This window comes from Cynocephalus volans, chromosome X (genome assembly GCF_027409185.1).
Source record: "Cynocephalus volans isolate mCynVol1 chromosome X, mCynVol1.pri, whole genome shotgun sequence".
Classification (NCBI taxonomy): Eukaryota; Metazoa; Chordata; class Mammalia; order Dermoptera; family Cynocephalidae; genus Cynocephalus; species Cynocephalus volans.
In genome coordinates this window covers 128,302,284-128,323,762 of record NC_084478.1, presented here as the reverse complement: position 1 = coordinate 128,323,762, position 21,479 = coordinate 128,302,284, and the positions used below count along the sequence as shown (strand labels likewise).

The window sequence follows — 21,479 nt, the reverse complement described above, 5'->3', positions numbered from 1 at the left end:
TTTTACACTCAATTTCTTTTCTTCAACTTAATGTTCTATGGGACCTCAGATTTTGAATCTAGAGTTTGCATACCTAGGAAAGAAAATTATAGTAAGAGTGAGATTAGAGAAGACTTACTTTTTTTTTGAAGCCATGTGAAGGTTTATTCCTCTGTTTGTTACTTTTCATCACTGAAAAGATCTTTGGAGACCAATAGAATGGAAGTTTTACAAGCCATATGTCGGTTCTCTTATTTTAATAAGTTCCATATGATTTTAATGTGGCTAGTGCAGTCTCCCTAGCCCAGCCCTAATTTCATTAGAGTTGATAACTAAAAATTAAATAAGGAAGGGGAAACATAAATTCCCAATACAAGAAAAAAAAAACTGTCCGCGTGATAAAATACATCCTTAGCAAAAAGTAAGGGTATAATATACTCTGCAGCATAATATTTTCTTTATTATATTTCTCAGCTATAGCTCTTCCACTCAGAAATTGGAGACCATCTTTTAATGAAGTTGTTATTCCTTCCTCTTTCCCAAGATTACAGGTAGGTTAACTTGTACAAATTGTTATAAAATTAAATTTTCATTTGTACATAGTTAAGTGTTTATAAAGCACTCAAAATTGTAGATTACATGTACATGAATTCTGAAAATAAAATAACACTTTTAAGATAATCTTTCCATTGTAAAAATATTCAACATACATGAGTATGACCAGAATAATCTTTTCTTGTTTGGGAAATTTCCTATGCACAGTAAGTTAAGAAAAAAAATGTCAACAATATCAAGATTCATACTTCCCAAGTTAAGATAACTGGGCACCACCTAGTGTTCAATTTCTGCAACTATTAACTTACAAATCTAAAATTGCTATTGAAACTCGGGTTCTAAAAACTACATTTTAGAAATGCTTTTTAAAAAATATGTTTATGATGACAAAATAAGAGTACAAAAAGAATGTACATGATGTCAAAATTAGTATAAAAATAGCCACATGCTACTTAAATGTGAAAATCAGACCTTTTTTTATTCCAAATGCAGATTTCTGCCTCCCTCAAATTGTATCAAATCTGAAGAGAAGATCTAGGTAACTGAAATATACAGAAAGACTGTACAGTCAACAGGCTAGTCAAAACTATGGCTTAATCGTACAAGGCAAATGGTTTATTCAAAACATCTATTTACTTATTGGAAGGGATCAAAATAGCAAAGGCAACAATGCATGTTTTCCTTTTTCTTTACACAGCCAAAGTGGTCTTCTACCCATAAGCTCCATTACATCAAAAGAACAAAGTGGGATTAATTCTTCATTTAAGATCATTCAGCATTACCAGTTTTTAAAGAAACATGAATATCTTAGAAACGAATCAGTCTGCTTTAACAAATTGCATTCATGCTACAGAAATTTGAACCTTCTTTAAGGGTTAAGGCCAAAATCCAAACTGTAGGACAATGTTCAGAAAAATTAGAAATGTAAAATGTTGAGCTCAATTTAGATGTCATCCATATCTTCATCAATATCTGCAGTGTCATCAAAATTAATTTTGTCATCATCTCCAGGACCAAATGTGTCACTTTCATTGATTTTAGCATGGTCCAGAGGCTCACCATATGTCTTCAGGCGTGTAGCTTCATCTGCATTGCATTTAAAATTATATCAGCACTGTTATCCTGGCAGTCTCAGACACCAACCAACATAATGTTTGTGGTATTTATCCAAACATTTTTTCTCAGTTTCCCTCTGATGCGACATAACCTCTATATACCATAGAAACACATTGCTTCTGGGGGTGATGTCATCGAGATGGCAGGATATACAGTCCTCAGCATTACTCCTCCCCCTCCTAACAGCTGATCAATTTACAACTATTAAAAAGGAAACACTGCCATCCTAAGACCACTGGGGCTCAGCGGAAGAGGAGAAGAGACCTGCAGAGTATGTGAAGGCATGAGAAGCCATGGTGAGAGGGAGGAGGGACTGTTCCAAGCCCTGGCTACTTCTGGGCCAGTGCAGTGTGGGGTGGGGAGCAGCTGCAGCACACGAAGTAGCTGGTGGAAGATGGCCAAGCTGCAGCAGTGCCCTTTGCATGAAGCTTCTTGGAGTCTGTAGAGGAGAAGAGGGCTTTGGAACATACCATACGAGCTCCTAGGCCAGCAAGACCACTTGCAGGGTGTCCCTGGACCTGTAGAGCAGCAAGGGGCGCCACAGCCTACAGAGAAAGGAACCACCCAGAGCTCGGTGCATCATTGCAAGGGACTCATGCACAGTCTGCCCCACAGGAAGAATTTCGAGTGCGGGGCAAGGCTGGCCTGCTGGGGGAACATTGGAGCACAGTGGGGGCAGCTGATCTACACGGGCACCACTCAGTGAATACCAGTAACGGTGATAAAAGTGCAGGGGTGCAGATTGCAAGAAACACTTAGTCCTGGACCACAATTTCCACACATCCCACTTATATCTATGGAGACCTCATAAAACCCAGAAGTGATTAAAAGACCACACTGAAAATCCAATGGGCACAAAAAGTCTTCCCCATAAAAGAGAATCAGCATCGAAGCAACAATTCAGCTCAAGCACAGAGCTCAAGTTCAGGTCTCCACAGGAAGTGCCCCCAATTTTGGAGTTAGGCACAGGCCCCACCACAAAATGGCAAATACAACAGACCAGAGACAAAGCTCTGATATTAATGACTGAAGGTCTACCACCACCAAAGAACATTTATAAAACCTGGAAGAGGTAGAAGTCTCCTCAAATGCCCAGGTATCAATGTAAAGATGCAAAGATCGAGAAAGAACAGAGACATATGACACCAACAAAGGAAACAAGCAAAGCACCAGCAAAGAACCCAAAAGAACAGTGGATTTATGAAATTTCAGACAGAGAATTCAGAATAACCCTCTTAAAGATCTTCAGAGAGTCACAAGAAAATAGAGATAGAAAAGTAAATATCTGGAAAACAATCCAGGAGCCGAATGAGAAAACTGACAAAGGAATAGAATCAATTAAAAAAACCCAGAAATTCTAGCAATAAAGAATACATTATCTGAACTGAAAAGTTAGAAAAAAAGATAGAAAGCTCCTACAGCAGACTTGATCAAACAGAAGACAGAATCAGTGAGCTCAAAGACAGAACATATGAAATTATCCAATCAGAGAAGCAAAAAAAGAAGAATAGGAAAAACTGAAATAGAAATACAAAAGTTATGGGACTCCCTCAAGCAAAATAACATCCACATAACTGGGACAACTGAAGGAGAGGAAAAAGGAAGAGACGTAGAAAGTATATTCAAGGAAATAATGACTGACAATTTTCCAAGCATGGAGAAAGATGCATCCAGGTACAAGAAGCTAAGAGGTCACCATTCAAATTCAAGCCAAAGAGGAAGACCCCAAGGCACATAATAATTAAATTATCGGAAACCAAAGACAAAGAAAGAATATTGAAAGCAACAAGAGAAAAGAAACACATAACATTCAGTGGAGCCTGAATACATCTGTCAGCAGATTTCTCAGTAGAAATTTTATAGGACAGAAAAGAATGGGATGATATATTCAAAGTTCTGAAGGAAAAGCCTGTCAGCCAAGAATTCTATATCCAGCAAAACTAACCTTCATATATGAAGGAGAAATAAAGTCTTTCCCAGATAAACAAAAGCTAAGGGAATTCATAAACAAGAGATCTGCTTTACAAGAAATGCTAAAGAGAGTCCTTAAGTCTGAAAGAAGACAACACGAAGGAGCAGCAAGAAAACATTTGAATGTACATAATTCATTAGTAAAGTAACTACAAGACAACCTCAGAATACTCCAGTGTGATAAGGGTGGTGAATAAACCACTTACATCCTCTGTATGAAGACTAAAGGACAAACCTAACAAGACAATAACAAATACAACAACCATACAAGAGATAGTCAATATTTAAAAATATAACTTGAGAAAACAATGTCAAAAATGGGGAAAGAGTCCAAAGCAGAAAGTTGGCTTTGTTTTTTTTCTTCTTTCTTAAATATCAAAGTTAAGTTATTAGTCTAAAATAATCTGTTATAACTATAACAAGTATTTGGTAAGCCTCATGACAACTGTAACACAAAAACTTTTGAGACATACTAAAAATAAATAGCAAGAAATCAAAATATACTGCTAGATAGAACCACTCAACCACAAGGGGAGACAGTAACACTGGAAAGAAAGAAAAAGAAATCTGCCAAACAACAGAAAGAAAAGGTAACAAAATGGCAGTAACAAACTCCTATATATCAGTAATAATTCTGAATGTAAATGGATTAAATGCCCCAATTAAAAGACACAGAGTGGCTTGATGGATATAAAACAAAAATCAATAATATGCTGCCTATAAGAAACTTACTTTACCTACAAAGACACACATCAACTGAAAGTGAAGGGATGGAAAATGATATTTCATGTAAACAGAAACCAAAAAAGAGCAGGAGTATCTAAACTTATATCAGATAAAATAGACATCAAGCCAAGGAAAGTTAAGAAAAAGATAAGAAAGGTAGTTATATTATGATAAAGGAATCAATTTAACAAGAGGATATAAGAATTATATATACATATAATTTTTTTTTTTGACCGGTAAGGGGATCGCAACCCTCTGCACAGTGTGGTCTGCACCACTCTCAGCCAGTGAGCGCACCAGCCACACCTATATAGGATCCGAACCTGCGGCCTCGGTGCTACCAGGGCCACACTCTCCGGAGTGAGCCAAGGGGCCGGCCCAACAATTCTAAATATATATACCCAACTCCAGAGCACCTAGTTATATAAACCAATTAGTATTAGACCTAATGGGAGAGATAGACTCCAACACAATAATAGTTGGGGAATTTAACACCCCACTTGTAGTAAAGGACAGAACATCCAGACAGAAAATTAACCAAGAAACAGCAGAACTAATCTCTACTCTAGGCCAATTGGGCCTCACTGACATTTATAAAACATTTCATCCAACAGCTGCAGAATACACATCTTTCTCAGCAGCACATGGAACATTCTCTAGAACAGACCACATGTTAGGTCACAAAACAAGCTTTAACAGATTTTTAAAAATTGAAATCATATCAACTACCTTGACCAACCATAATGAAATAAAACTAGAAACCAGATACAGTAGAGACACTAGAAACCTTACAAAGACATGGAAAGTAAACAATACACTCCTAAACAAAGAATAAGCCAAAGAAGAAATCTAAAAGGAAGTCTAAAACTTCCAGGAGACAAATGAAAATGAAAACACAACAAACCAGAACATATGGGATAAGTGAAAGCAGTGCTACGAGGGAAGATTGTACCAATAAATGACTGCATCAAAAAAGGAGAAGGACTTCAAATAAACAACCTAATGTTACAAATCAAGGAACTAGAAAAACAAGAAGAAGCCAAACATAAATCAGTAGAGAGAGACAAATAACAAAGATCAGAACAGAAATATATGAATTAGAGATTTAAAAAAGAATACAAAAGATGGATGAAACAAAGAGTTGGTTTTTCAAAAAGATAAAATCAATAAACCTTTAGCTAGACTAATGAAGAAAAAAAGAGACTCAAATAAAATCATAAACAAAAAAGGAGACATTACAACTGATACCACAGAAATACAAAGGATCATAAGAGACTACTATGAGCAAACTGTATGCAAATATATGAAATCCTAGATGAAATGGATAAATTCCTGGACACATACAACTTGACAAATTTGAATCCTAAAGAACTAGAAAACCTAAACAGACCAATAACAGGTACTGAGATTGAAGCAGTAATAAAAAGTCTTCCAAAAAAGAAAACCACAGGACCAGATGGCTTCACTGCCAAATTCTACCAAACATTTAAAGAAGAACTAATACCTCTTCTCAAACTCTTCCAAAAAATTGAAAAGGATAAAATACGCCCAAACTCATTTTGTGAGCATTGTGGTCATACCAAAACTGGAAGAAGACACAACAAAAAGGAAAACTACAGACCAATATCTCTAATGAACACAGATGCAAAGATCTTCAACAAAATATTAGCAAACAGAATCCAACCATACACTAAAAAGATCATTCATAATGATTAAATGGGATTAATCCCAGGTATGCAAGGATGGTTGGACATACACAGATCAATAAAAATGATATATCACATTAATAGAATGAAGGGGGAAAAAACCCATACAATCATTTAAATAGACGCATAAAAAGCATTTGATAAAATCCAACACTCCTTCATGATAAAAACACTCAATAAATTAGGGATAGAACGAATGTACTTCAACATAATAAAGGTCTTATATGACAAACCCACAGCTAATAGACTGAATGGATAAAAATTGGAGGCTTTTCCTCTAAGATCTGAAACAAGAAAAGGATGCCCAATTTCCACTCTTATTCAACATAGTACTGCAAGTTCTTGCCAGTACAATAAAGCAAGAAAAAGCAATAAAGGGCATCCAAATCAGAGGGGAGAAATTCAAACTATCCCTATTTGAAGATAATATGATCATATACTTAGAAAATCCTAAAGACTCCACCAAAAAATTACTAGAACTGATAATTCAATTTTTTATAGTGGCAGTATACAAAAGCAACAGAAAAAATTCAATAGCCTTCCTATACTCCAATAACAAAATAGCCAAAGGAGAAATCAAGAAAGTAATTCCATTCACAAGAGCTACTAAAAAAATGAAATACCTAGGTATAAGTTTAACCAAAGAGGTGAAAGATCTCTACAATGAAAACTGAAAACATCGGTGAAAAATTTGAAGAGGACACAAATAAATGGAAAGATATCCCATGTTCATGGGTTGAAAGAATTAAAATCATCAAAATGTCCATATTACCCAAAGCAATCTACACATTCAATGCAATTCCTATCAAAATACCAATGGCAATCTTCACAGAAATAGTAAAAACAATCCTAAAGGTATGGAACCACAAAAGACCCCATATAGCTAAAGCAATCTTGAGCAAAATAACAAAGTTAGAGGTATCATGCGTCCTGACTTCAAAATATACTATAAAGCTATAGTAACCAAAACAGCAGAGTACTGGCATCAAAATAGACAAATTGACCAATGGACAGAATAGAGAGATCAGAAATAAACCCACTCATTTACAGCCAACTGATTTTCAACAAAGGTGCCAAGAATATACAGTGGGAAAAGGACAGTCTTTTCAATAAATGGTGCTGGAAAAACTGGATATCCACATGCAGAAGATTGAAATTAGGCCCCTATATCTCACCATACACAAAAATGAACTCAAAATGAATTAAAAGCCTACATTTAAGACCCCAAACTATGAAACTACTAGAAGAAAACATAAGGGAAATGCTACATGAAATGGGAGTAGGCAGCACTCTTTGAGCAAGACTACAAAGGCCCAGGCAACTGAAGCAAAATTACACAAATAGGACTACATCAAACTAAAAAGCTTCTGTATAGCAAGGGACATTATCAACAACGTGAAGAGCCAATGTGCAGAATGGGAGAAAATCTTTGCAAACTACACATCAGCAAAGGACCTGAACAGACAATTCTCAAAAGAAGACATACAAATGGCCAACGGGCATATGAAAAAAATGGTCAAAATCACTAATCATCAGGGAAATACCAATTAAAGCCATAATGGGAAATCATCTCACTCCGGTTACAATGGCTATTACCAACAAGACGAAAAATTACAAATGCTGGCGAGGATGCAGAGAAAAGGGAACTCTACTACACTAATGGTGGGAATGTAAATTGGTGCAGCCATTATGGAAAACAGTATGGAAATTCCTCAGGGAACTAAAAATTGATCTACCATACAACCCAGCTATCCCACTATTGGATATATGCCCAAAGGAAATGAAATTAATATATCAAAAAGACACCTGCACATCCATGTTCTTTGCAACACTATTCATAATGCCAAGAGATGGAATCAACGGAAATGCAATCAAGAAAAGAATGGATTAAAAAAACGTGTTATACATACACAATGGAATACTATTCAGCTATTTAAAAAAAAAAAAAAAAGATATCCTATTATTTTCAGGAACATGGATGGAACTGCAGAGAGGTCACCAGGGAACTAGAATGGCAAATAGCAACCAGATGGTGAATAAGGTGGGATGGTCATCCAGGACCAGATTAATGGGGAGGCTTCAGCTCAGGGCAGGTTTATAGGGCTCAGCTCACTCTCAGCAGCTCAGAGATGTGACTCAACACTCAGGATGGGGGGGGGGCCATGTTTCCTGGTGCGCAACCCACCTTGTTAAATGAAGTAAGTCAGGCACAGAAAGACAAATATCACATTATATCACTCATGTGGAATCTTTAAAAAAAAGTGTTTCTCATAGAAGTAGAGAGTAGGATAGTGGTTACCGGAGTCTAGGTGGGGAAGGGGTCGGGTGAAGGGGAAGTGGTGGACTAACAAGTACAAAATTATGCTATCTACCCTAAGTGAATCATTATGCAGTATATGCATGTATCGAAACAACATAATGAACCTCACAAATATGTACAAGTAAATGTAAAAATAAAATTTTAAAAAAGAATAATTGTGTGACTAAGTCAAGAGTTTAGTTAATAGTAATGCACCAATATTGATTTCTTAGTTTTGATAAATATTCCATGGTAATTTGGAAGGTTAAAAATAGGGAACACCGGGTAAGAGTATATGAAAACTCTGTATTTGCAATTTTTCTGAAAATCTCAAATTATCACACACACACCCACACAAAAATCTAGTGAACATGGCAGACTGTGACATTAAGGTTGGCACCTTAGGCTTGATTCGTAAAGACCATAGGGTATAGTCTCTGTTCCAACAGACTCTTGTCTACCCAACCCTAGATAAGAAAGTTTTCCTGCAAAAATGTTGTTGCAATTGCCCCATATAAAACTATTATTTAAAGTGCACCTAAAGAGTACCTAAAAGGACAGAGGCCTAGGAATTCATTGAGTTTAAAGAACAGGTTGTACATTTGTGTTTTCTAAATTTATTTTTCACTACTATAATAAAGAGGACATATATTTGTTTTGTACATTCTTGCTAATAATATTTATGTGCAAAAACAAACAAAAATATTTTTTTAAAAAAACATGTTGCATTTAACCGTCCATTTCTCAACATTTTCAGTACCTGAGCATACTCTTGTCCATCTTCTTTGAACACCAGCTCCCTTTTATCAGATTCATTCTCATTCTTACCTCTGCATCTATTTTACTTCCTTTACTTTCTCCTGGGACAGTTTCACATTGCTCTGTGCTATTGTTAGGTGGATTTCTACAACTTCCTGAACCACATAGATTCTGTAGAGTCCAGTATTTGGGCATCGTTAGGACACACGGAAACTAATGTCCTTTATTCTAGGGCATGGCATTAATGGCCATCTCGCTGTGTCTCTGACTTTTTTCTGGGTAATGGCAGTGGCAGCAGTGGCGAAAGCAGCAGCAGTGTCAGTGATTTCTCCAGGGGGTACGAGGGGTGACACAAGGAAGCACGAGGGATGAAGCAGGCGCTGGGAGCTGGGTAGCATGCACAGGAGAGTCTCACAACCGAGCTTTCTGAGATCTGCCTGCACCCAGTAACATCAGCAGATTCTTATCATTCTCAAAATCATCATCACCAACATCATGATCTTTACCATCATTATCACCATTACTTTCACCATATTGTTCCCCATTATGGCCATCATCATCACCAACATGAAAGTTACCATCATTATTTCATCATCTTCATTATCACCATTATCTTTATCTTCACCACCCTCATCATCATCAATAAAATTACAATCATGGACAACAGCATTATCATGATCACCATGATTATCACCATGCCCATCACCATTGTCATCCTCAACAGCATCCGCATCATCATTTTCATTGTCTCCATTATCATAACCTTGATCATCAATATGATCAACATCATTCTTCACCTTTATCTCATCAATGTAATGTTCACCGTCATTACCATTACCATCATCATTATCACCATAATTAACAAAAATCACTCTCAGCAGCACTATCCTCACCATCTTCACAATTATCACCTCCACCAACAATTTCATTGTTATGATAGCATTTTTATAATCTTCATTACCATCATTATCATGACACTCATCACTGCCAACATCATTTTCATCAATAATACCATCATAATCAATACCTTCATCATCAACAGAATTATCATCAGCATCACCGATTTCACCATTATTATCAGTTATCACTGTTGTCATCATCATTACCATCATCATCACCATCATCATTTACAATATCTCCATCATTATCACTATCATCACCCTCATCGCCACTATGATAAACACACCCTTCTCATTTCATTATCATTAACATTAAATCATTTTTGTCATCACCACTATACTCTTCACATCATCATCACCATTACCTTCCTATTCAGCATTACCATCATTTTTATTGTCTTTCACTCTTCATCTCCATCATCATCAACAGAATCAAAATCATGTCCATCTCATCATCGTTATCACCATCATCATTTTCTTCGTTATCACCATCATCGTCTTCATCATCCTTACCAGTATCATCTTCATTACCATTTGCATTATCCTCATAACGATTATCATCATCATCACTGGTGCCATCATGTTGATCACAATGATTATCATCATTTTCATTATCACTGTCATCTTCTCCACCATTATCACCATCATGAATATCACCATCATCGTTTTTTCATTATCACCATCTTAATCTTATCATCACCATTGTCTTCACCATTCAAATCACTAGTATCATCTTTACCATGAACTATTCAAATCACCATTGAAATCACTATTATCATCTTTACCATCATCTTCACACACATCATAAGCATCATCTTTTTTATCACCATTATCATCTACATTGTTACCATCGTCATCATAATCGTCACTCCCATTATCAACTTCAATATCTCCATCACCATTACCATGACCATCTTCACTGCAGAATCATAACCATTTTTATCTTCATCATTATCATTAGCTTCATCGGACTTGCACTTACCGTGACCATCATCATTGTAAGAGATCATCATCATCACTATTTCACCATATTCATTCTTACCACCATATCATCATCTTCATCATCATCATTCTCAGAATTATCTACATAATCGTCATCGCTGTCATCATCTTTTATATCATCACCACCATGGTTATCACCATCATATTAATCATTTCTACCATCGTCACCATCATTAATATTTTCATCTTCTTTATTACAATTATCATAACCATCATCATCACCTTCATCACCATAATAACCGCCATCATCACTATCACTGTTATTATCACCATCATCATTTCATTACAATTATTACCATCATTATTGCCATTATCATCACTACCATCATCCTCATCATCTTCATTATTATTCAACCATCACTATTATTGCCAGTCACAGAATTGTTATCAATATAATTAAGAAGATGATGATAGCAATGGTGGTGAGGATGACAGTTATGATGATGAGATGATGGTGACCATGGTGGTTGTACAGATGATAATGATAATGATGATGACTGCGGTAAGGGTAATGATGGAATTAAAGAAGATGGCAGTTATTGTATTGGTGGTGATGAATATGCTTATGCTGATAAAGATGGGAAGAATGATGATGATGATGATGATAAAGTTGTTAAAGATGATATTGGTGCTGTTGATGCTGGTAATGATGGTGATGGTGATGATATGCTTATGCTAGTAATGGTGTAGATGATGGACTTGATGATGGTGATGACAATGAAGGAGTCGGTGATGATGATGTGGATGGTAATGATATTCATGATGATGTTTGGTGCTGTTGATGCTAGTAATAATAGTGACATTGCTCTCCAGTAAATGGTGCTGGGAAAACTGGATGGCCACATACAGAAAAATAAATCTATACCCCTATCTGTCACCATATACAAAGATCAACTCAAAATGGATGAAAGACTTAAATATAAGACTCAAAACTATGAAACTGCTAGAAGAAAACATAGGGAAAATGCTCCATGACATTGGTCTGGTCAATGACTTTATGAATATGGTCCCAAAAGCATAGGCGACAAAAGGAAAAATAGACAAATGAGATTACATCGAACTCACAAGCTTCTGCACAGCAAAGGAAACCATCAACAGAGTAAAGCAACAACCTTCAGAACGGGAGAAAATATTTGCAAAATATGCATTTGACAAGGGGTTAATGCCCAGGATATGTAGAGAACTCAAAAAACTCAACAACGAAAAAACAAATAATCCAATTAAAAAGTGGGCAAAAGATCTGAATTGACATTTCTAAAAAGATGGCATACAAAAGGCCAACAGGTACATGAAAAAATGCTGAATATCACCAAAATGAGGTATCATCTCACCCCAGTTAAATGGCTATTATCAAAAAGACAAAAAATAAATTCTGGGGAAGATTTGGAGAAAGGAGAACTCTTATACACTGTTGGTTGAAATGTAAATTAGTACAGCCACTATGGAAAACAGTATGAAGTTTCCTCAAAAAATTAAAAGTAGAACTACCATATGATCCAGCAATCCCACTACTAGGAGCACATCCAAAGAAAACAAAATCAGTATGTCAAAGATATATCTGTGCTCCCAAGTTTATTGCAGCACAGTTTACAATAGCCATGATAAGGACTCAGCCGAACTGTCGAATGACAAATTAACGGATTTTTAAAAATGTGGTATCTATACACAATGGAATACGATTCAGCCAAAAAAAAGAATGAAATCCTGTCATGTGCAGCAACATGGATGGTCCTGGAGGTCATCATGTTAAATGAAGTAAGCCAGGCACAGAAAGCCAAATACCACACGATCTCACTCGTATTTGGAATCAAAAAAAAAAAGTTAAAAAGAGTTTGATATTATAGAAGCAGAGAGTACAACACTGGTTACCAGAGACCGGGAAGGGGGTGGGGGTGGGGGAGGAAAAACAGGGAGAAGTTCACCAACATATACAAAATCACAACTAGGATCAGTAAGTTCTGGTGTTCTGTTGCACAGTAGAGTGACTATGGTTAACAGTTAACTTTTGTATATCACAGAAGTTTTTGAATGTTTTCACTACAAAGGAATGATAAGTTCAGGAGGACACGGTTACATTAACCACCCTGATCCGATCATTATGCAACCAACGTATGTGTGTATCAAAACATCACATTGTGGCAGAGCGCCGGGGTGGGAGCAGCGAGCGCAGGAGGCCATGGCAGCCGCCGCCACCACCACAGGCTATTGAGGGGCTCGGGCGGTGACCTCATTCATCTGGCCGCTGTCGCCGCCGCTCCCTCCACCACCTCCCAAAACACAACAACCAAGGCCCAGCGCGGAAGAGCCGCCGCTGTGAGCCGCACTGTCCTGGAACCCCGCTGCCATCGCCGCCGCCCCCGCCGCCATCGCCGCCTGAGGACAACAGTAAGGCTGGTGAGAGAGCCAGGAGTTTCGTAGCCCTCCCGCCGGCAGCGCCGCCCTGCAGGGAGGGAAGCCGCGGCCCGAGGTCTTCTCCAAGGGGGAAAAAAATAAATGAACCCGGCTGGAGAGGAGACAGAAACTGGAGGCAGTGTTCAACGTGAACCTGAGGGTATCAAGCATCATGCTGTTGGATTTTCTGTACGGATGGGATGTCAGCTCCTTTTTCCAGCAAATCCAAAGAAGTAGCCTTAGGAACAACCCTCTTTTCCAATATAAGTATTTGGCTCTTAATATGCATTATGTAGTTTATATCTTAAGTGTTGTGCTACTAACCGTGCCCAGGCAGCATCTGGTTCAGCTTTATTTATATATTATTATTTATTATTATTATTATTATTATTATTATTTACCATTATTGAATGGAATTGATTTTCGTGGCCCTTTCCCCCTCCCTCTCCCCCTTTATACCCTTGGCAACCTCAGCTCTCTTCTCTTCTCTTAAAAAATTCAATGAATTATTGTGATTGTTGTATCTTTTTTGTTGTTTATTTATTTTTATTAGCTCCCACATATAAGTGAGAGCACGTGGCATTTCTCTTCCTGTGTCTGGCTTGTTTCACTTAACATAATGTTCTCTAAGTTCATCCACGTTGCTGCAAATGGCAGGATTTCATTCTTTTTTATAGCAGAACAATATTCCATGGTATACGTATACCACATTTTACTTATCCACTAGTCCAGTGTTGGACATTTTGGCTGGTTCCAACTCTAGGCCATTTTAAATAGTGCTGCAATAAACATGGAAGTACAGGTGTCCCTTCAACATGATAATTTCCATTCTTTGGGGTATATGCTCAGCAGTGGGATAGCTGGGTCATATGGCAGTTCTATCTGTAGTATCTGCAAAAGAAACAATTAACAGAGTGAAAGACAACAGAGTGGGAGAAAATATTTGCAAAATATGGATACGACAAAGGATTAATATCCGGACTATACAAGGAACTCAAACAACTTAACAGTAAAAAAACAAGTAACCCAATTAAAAAATGGGCAAAGGAGCTGAATAGGCATTTCTCAAAGGAATATATAAGAATGGCCAACGAACACATGAAAAAATGCTCAACATTACTCAGCATCCAAGGAATGCAAATCAAAACCTCACTGAGATATCATCTCGCCACAGTTAGACTGGCTTTTATCAAAAAGACTCAGAATAACAAATGCTAGTGAGGATGCTGAGAAAGGGGAACCCTCCTACACTGTTGGTGGGACTGTAAATAGGTGCAGTCTTTATGGAAAATGGTATGGAGGTTCCTCAAACCACAAAGAACTTCCATATGACCCAGATTTATCTATATTCTTTGACTGCCCTACTTTATGCTCGACGTCAAATCTCCAGGGACTATGTTAGGAGTGAACTGGAGTCCGCCTATGAAGGACCAGTGTATTTAGAACCTCTCTCCATGAATCGGTTCACCATAGCCTTAATAGGTCAGTTGAGGGTGTGTACTTTATTCTCATGTGTCATGAAAACGAAGCAGATCTGGCTCTTTTCAGCTCACATGCTTCCTCGCTAGCATGACTCGGCCTTGTCCCTCTGGAGACTATTGTTATCATAAACAAATTTGCTATCATTTTTACTGGATTGGAAGTTCTCTATTTTCTTGTGTCTAATCTTCTAGTACCTTATAACCTTGCTAAGTCTACATACAGAGAATTGGTTCAGGTTGTGGAGGTAAATGGCCTTCTAGCCTTGAGAATCTCCCTGTGGAATCAACTGGTAGTCCTCGACCTTTTCGTGGTTTTCTGGCTCGTCTTATTTGCTCTTCAGATTTACTCCTATTTCAGTGTTCGAGATTAGCCTGCATCACATGAGAGGCTGCTTTTCCTTTTTCTGACAAATATTGCTGAACGTTGCCTCACTCCGTATTCTCTTTTGGGTTTGGTCTTCACAGTGTCTTTTGTCGCCTTGGGTGTTCTGACACTCTGCAAGTTTTACATGCATGGTTATCGAGCTTTTGTGAATGATCCTGCCATGAACTGGGGCATGACGGAAGGAGTAACGCTGTTAATCCCGGCGGTGCAGACTGGGTTGATAGAACTACAGGTTGTTCACCGGGCATTCCTGCTCAGTATTAGTCTCTTCATTGCTGTGGCTTCTATCCTTCAGTCTGTAATAGAAATTACAGGTCCTATTGTTTTGTCACTGGTAGCATCTAGAGACAAGAGTTTATGGAAACACTTCCATGCCGTAAGCTTTCATTTATTTTTACTGATTTATACAGCTTATATCATTTGCCAGTTTTCCCACATGCACTTTTAGCTTCTTCTTATTATTTCCAGCAGCAATCTCACCTGTCTTCAAGTTCTAGGAACACTTTTTAAGTCTTATTTATGGTGGAGGAATTCAGAAAAGAGCCAGTAGAAAATACGGATGATATCATCTGCTATGCGAATGGCACTTACTGCCTGCTGGAGTTTCTTGTGGAGTTTCTGTGTGGTGGCTTATGGCGTCTCGGAGACCATCTTGGGAGAATGGACAGTGATAGGCTAAATGATCATCTTCATTTATTCCTAGTGTTATGTGTGGCTTCAGGCCCAGCTTCAGTGGGAGAGCTTTCTTCTCCACAGGGATGCTGTGAATAAGATTAAATCAGTACCTATTGCTACAAAAGAGCAGCTTGAGAAACACAATATTTGTGCCATCTGTTAGCAGGACATGAAATCTGCTGTGATCATGCCTTGCAGTCATTTCTTCCATGTAGGCTATCTTAAGAAATGGCTGTATGTCCAGAAGACCTGCCCTCTGTGCCATTGCCACCTCAAAAACTCCTCCCAGCTTCCAGGATTAGGAACTGAATGAATTCCACAGCCTCTTGCTGCAGCTGAGCAAAATGTCATGCTTCAGGAAGGCACTGAACCCCCCAGAACAAGAGCAGCCTCCAGGGACCAAGATACAGGAAGGTTCTAGGGAAAATAATGAGTGCGGTGCCAGAAGATCAGACAGCCAGGAAGGGGCTATTGACCCCAAACAAGATCCTCATAGTGCAAAAGACGAAGCACATCCTGTTGAGTTAGCCAAGGAAAAGAAGCGGGAATGATGCTTTGATTCTTTCTAGAAGAACTCAAAACAGATTCCTGCTCAGATTTGAGGAATGAATGTAAGAAATGATTAGGCAAGAAACTGACATTCCAAGGATCTTAATGCAGGAAGTACTCTCAGTGGAGACAACCTGCTCTCATTCCCTGACATTGTGGGAGAAATTCTGCAATGTGTACTAATCAAAATGTATTTATATGTTCTGTGTTGATGTTTTGTAGAGGTTTGCCAAGAAAACTCAACCTCAGCAACTTCAGAAACTGACCCTGATTTGTGAGGGATAAATAAAATTAGATTTGAATGTTTAAGCGGGGCTAAGGAAATGAGGATAAAGAGCATAAAGACAGCATGGGAAGAAGCAAGCAGAAGTGGAACTGATATTTCACTTTCTATGGGGACAGGATCATTCTTGTTATAAAGTATGAGTAGTGATTAGCCCTTTTCTCCATCCCCTTTTCCCTCAGTTAATTGGAACTCAGCCAGGTGATTGAGTTTTGTACAGCACTTAAATGAAATCAAAGATGTAGAAGCATTGATTGTATTCAAAGATTGGAACACGCTCATACTTTATATGTGCTTTAGGGGAGGGGTGCGTGGACACCAGGCCCTTGCGAGTGCATTCATGTAACCTGAGACTCTGGAACTGTATGACAGAAACTTCAATATTTTGCTATATATGGAACTTTTGTTAATATTTTGTATACTTCACTGGCTCTGTGAAGTAAACTAAAACTCTCTAATGAACACTTTGGAGTCCGCTTCAGTGAAGGAGACCTAAGTGGGAAGGGCTTTAGGTCACTGATGAAGGCCCTGAGTGTACTTTTCAATCCTGTGTAATATTTAGTTCTTGCAATTGAACCAAAACAATGTTAAGTTATGACTATATTTTCACTTTGGCAGTAAGTACATAACTGTATCATCACACTCTGCAAATGCCACATTTAAAGCCGTTAATAGACTTTGCAACCTTTTTTGACAAGGATGTGTCATATTTAAATTTTTACCTTCATCGTGACTACAGGTAGAACTGGGGAGGGCGAATGTAATTTTTTATGGGAATTTTGATATGAAAAGAAGCTAGTCATTTGTTTATACAATAGGCTGGCTCAAAAAGTGTTTTTCAGACTCGGTATTCCTAACGTGGTACGTGACTTAATTTTTAGTAGCAAATTTGGATGTAGACTGACGGACATAGCTGAATGTCTTAATAAATTTAAATCTGAAGATTTAAAAAAAAACATCAGATTGTATCCCATAAGCATGTACAATTGCAATGGGTCAATTAAAATAAGTAAATTAATTTTAGAAAAAGAAAATGGTAATAATAAATATAAGGATAATGGTGGTGGTGTTGGTGATTATAATAAAATGATTCTTGCAAAAGTCATGATAATGATAATGGAAATTTAAAGGGAATCAAAACAGTACATTACAAAAAATCAATTAAGCATGAAAGAAGGCTGTGGTGGAGGGACTGAGTAACCAAAAAGGTATAAGACCTACAGAAAACCAATAGTAAAACAGTAGAAGTAAGTATGTCTTTATCAGTAACTACAGTGCATATAAGTGAACTAAAACACCTTTAAAGGGTAGAATGGAAAAAATAGGCAGAATGGATTGAAAAATGATCCAACTATATGGTGTCTACAAGATACTCCGTACATTCAAAGACAAAAGGTTGAAAGTGAAAGGATGCAGAAGCATATTCCATGGCTATACTAATATCAGAAAAAATAAACTTTAAGTTAAGGACTTTCAGAGACGAAGAAGGACATTAAATATTGATAAATGTGTGAACCCATCAGAAACAGACAGGCACATAACAACAGAGCACCAAAATATATGGAGCAAAAAACTGGCAGAACTGAAGGGAGAAATACACAGTTCTACAATAATAGTTTGAGATTTCTTCCTTTATATTGGTTATTGGCCTATCTTTATATTTTTTTCATTATAAAATGAAAATTATATATATTTATGGTATACAATGTAATGTTTTAATATATGTGTACATTGGGGAATGATTAATCAAGATAATTAACATATCCATCACCTCACATACTTACCATTTTTAATGGTGAGAACATTTAAGATGCACTCAGCAATTTTCAAGTATAAAATACAGTATTATTAACTACAGTCACCATACTGCTCAGTAGATCTGCAGAACTTGTTCTTCTTGCCTAACTAAAGTTTTGTACTCTTTAACCATCATCTCCCCATGCCCTGCCCTTTCTTAGTCCCTAGTAACCACCATTGTACCCTCTGCTGTTATGAGTTCATTTTTTCTTGATTCCAAATATAAGTAGATTATGCAGTTATTTCTTTCTGTGCCTGGCTTATCTCACTAAACATAACGCTTTCTAGGTTCATTCATGTCGTCACAAATGAGAAAAGGTGAAAGCAACAAAGGTGTCAAATCAACAAATGCATGGATAAACAAAATGTGATCTATATATACAAGGCAATATTATTCAGCCATAACAGGAATGAGACTCTCAGCGCTGGCGCAGGTCGCTGTGACATCAGGACGCTGACGCAAGGCACCTGGCCATCAGGCAGCACATGAACAGACTGCAGGGAGCTGGCCTGGAGGCCCGAGGGGCGGGGCCTCCACTCTTACCCAGGCCTGGTGCTCGGGACCCCAGGGAGGACTTCCGGGCGCCTTGCAGACGCCCTGCTGTGCGTCCCCCTGTGTTGCGCGTCCCCATGTGTTGCGTCACAGCTGAAGCTTCCTCCTACCTGACTTCCGGCCGCCACCGCCGCCATTTTGCTCACGCTGAAGACCCACAGCCGGGAGGGCATCCTGGAGCTGAGCGGAGCTGACAGAGCTGCTGTCGCCATGCAGTCGTCACCACTGAGGGTGGCTGTGGTGGACTCAAGCAACCAGAATCGGAGCATGGAGGCACACAACGTCCTCAGCAAACGAGGATTCGATGTCCGGTCCTTTGGAACAGCAACTCGCGTGAAGCTTCCAGGATCAACACCCCACAAGCCGAATGTTTATGATTTCAGTACCACATATGATCAGATGTACAATGATCTTCTTAGGAAAGACAAAGAATTCTATACAAGCAATGGCATTTTGTATATGCTGGATAGAAATAGGAGAATCAAGCCCCGGCCAGAAAGGTTCCAGAGCTGCAACGATGTGTTTGATCTGATCCTCACGTGTGAAGAGAGAGTCTATGACAAGGTGGTAGAACATCTCACTTCCAGAGAACAGGAGACCTGCCAGCCAGTGCACGTGGTCAACGTGGACATCCAGGACAACCAAGAAGAGGCCACCCTTGGAGCGTTCCTCATCTGTGAGATCTGCCAGTGTCTTCAGCTCCTGGAGGACATGGACAACAAGATGGAGGAGATGCTGAAGGAGTTGGAGAAGAAGAATGGCAAGACCTTTCTGCACACCGTGTGCTTCTACTGATGCTGCTGGCCACTCGTGGCTCAGCCTCCTGAAGGTATCTTCTTGAACTTCCAATTGTTAGGACTTTTCCTTCCTAGTATTTCTTTTGGCTTTTAGGTATTGCCTCGGTAGACAGCACTGTTACTTGAATAACCTGTACATGTGAAATGGGAAGACATACATAAATACCAGATTAAAAACAAGTTTTTTCTATTCCCCTTTTACTTATGAATAAAATATAGATAACAGAGTTTTTTGTCTATAACCAAAAAAAAAGAAAAAATGGTTTATAGTACATTTCCCCCAACATATGTGCGTCTGTGGTTGTGCCTGCCTTTCCCTTTTCTTCTCCCCTAACTGGCTGGACTGTAGAAATACCCGAATAAAGCCTCGGGCTGCATCTTATTAGGAAAGAACCTGTAATTGTCCAGTAAGTGGACGCTACTGGTCAAAAAAAAAAAAAAGGAAGTTGATTCTGATTTATGCTACATATTTATGGGGTACAATCTGTTGTTTTGTTACATATATAATGTTGTATAATAATCAGACGGGTACTTAATGTATCAGTCACCTCGTGCATTTATCATTTCTTTGTGGCAAAAACATTCAAGAGCCTCTTGTCTAGCTACTGTGCACTATGCTATCAGGTACAGAGTTTTGTGTTTAAGAATGAATTTTTTTAAAGTTACACGTATAGATAGTGCTACAGTCCAAATGTTTGTGTTCCTCTAAAATTCAGATGTTTAACACCAAGGTCTGGGGTTCCATCCCCTTACTGGCCAGAAAAAATAAAAGAATCTAAAGTTTATATGTTGAAACCTGACTTCCAAGGTGATGGTATTAAGAGGTGAAACTTTTGGGAGGTAATGAGGTCATGAGGACTCATCCCTCATGAATGAGATTTGTACCTTTATAAAAGGGCTTGAGGGAGCCGGTATCCTCCTCCCACCTTGTGAGAATACACTGTTTGTCCCTTCTGTCACGTGAAAATACATAGAAGGTGCCATCATGAGGAACAGCCCTTACCAGACACCAAATCTGCTGGCACCTTCATCTGGGACTTCCAGCTTCCAGAACTGTGAGCAATAAATTTCTGTTGCTATAAATGACCTGGTCTAAAGTATTTTGTTTTAGCAATCCAAACAGACTAAGACACTGATGAGGTTTACACAATAATATGAAGCTATTTAATGCCTCTGAATTGCACATTTACATATGGCTAAAATGCTAAAGATTCTACGTGTATTTTACCACAATTTTAATAAATATTGATATATCAGACCCTTTCCCATCAGACTGGGTGTGTAGACATACACACACGCACGTAAATCTGATAATACCCAATGTGTGTAAGGTCTGTATTTATGAATCGCCTTGTAAGAAATGCCATGATATTTTGGATGTAGGAAGCAAGGGAGGGAGTTGAAGAGAAAAGACGGAAATGTCAAGGGAGGGTGAAATAGGACCCAGTGTGTAATGTTAGTAGGTCAGAACTTGAATTGTAGACGGAACCAGTGAACACTTCCCAGTGGCAGGTCTAGGAACAAACATGACTAACGTTCAACTTTTAAATTAAGGT

General features: G+C 38.3%; 1 protein-coding gene and 1 pseudogene across 1 annotated transcript; both read left to right on the top strand.

The window, feature by feature from the left end:
- Positions 1–11,705: 11,705 nt before the first annotated feature.
- Positions 11,706–16,495, top strand: LOC134368401 (RING finger protein 145-like; annotated as a pseudogene).
- Positions 16,496–19,336: 2,841 nt separating this feature from the next.
- LOC134366594 (RNA polymerase II subunit A C-terminal domain phosphatase SSU72-like) lies at positions 19,337–19,921 on the top strand. Its single transcript, XM_063082952.1, has one exon. It carries the CDS (start codon positions 19,337–19,339, stop codon positions 19,919–19,921), a length of 585 nt encoding a protein of 194 aa, XP_062939022.1.
- Positions 19,922–21,479: the final 1,558 nt, after the last annotated feature.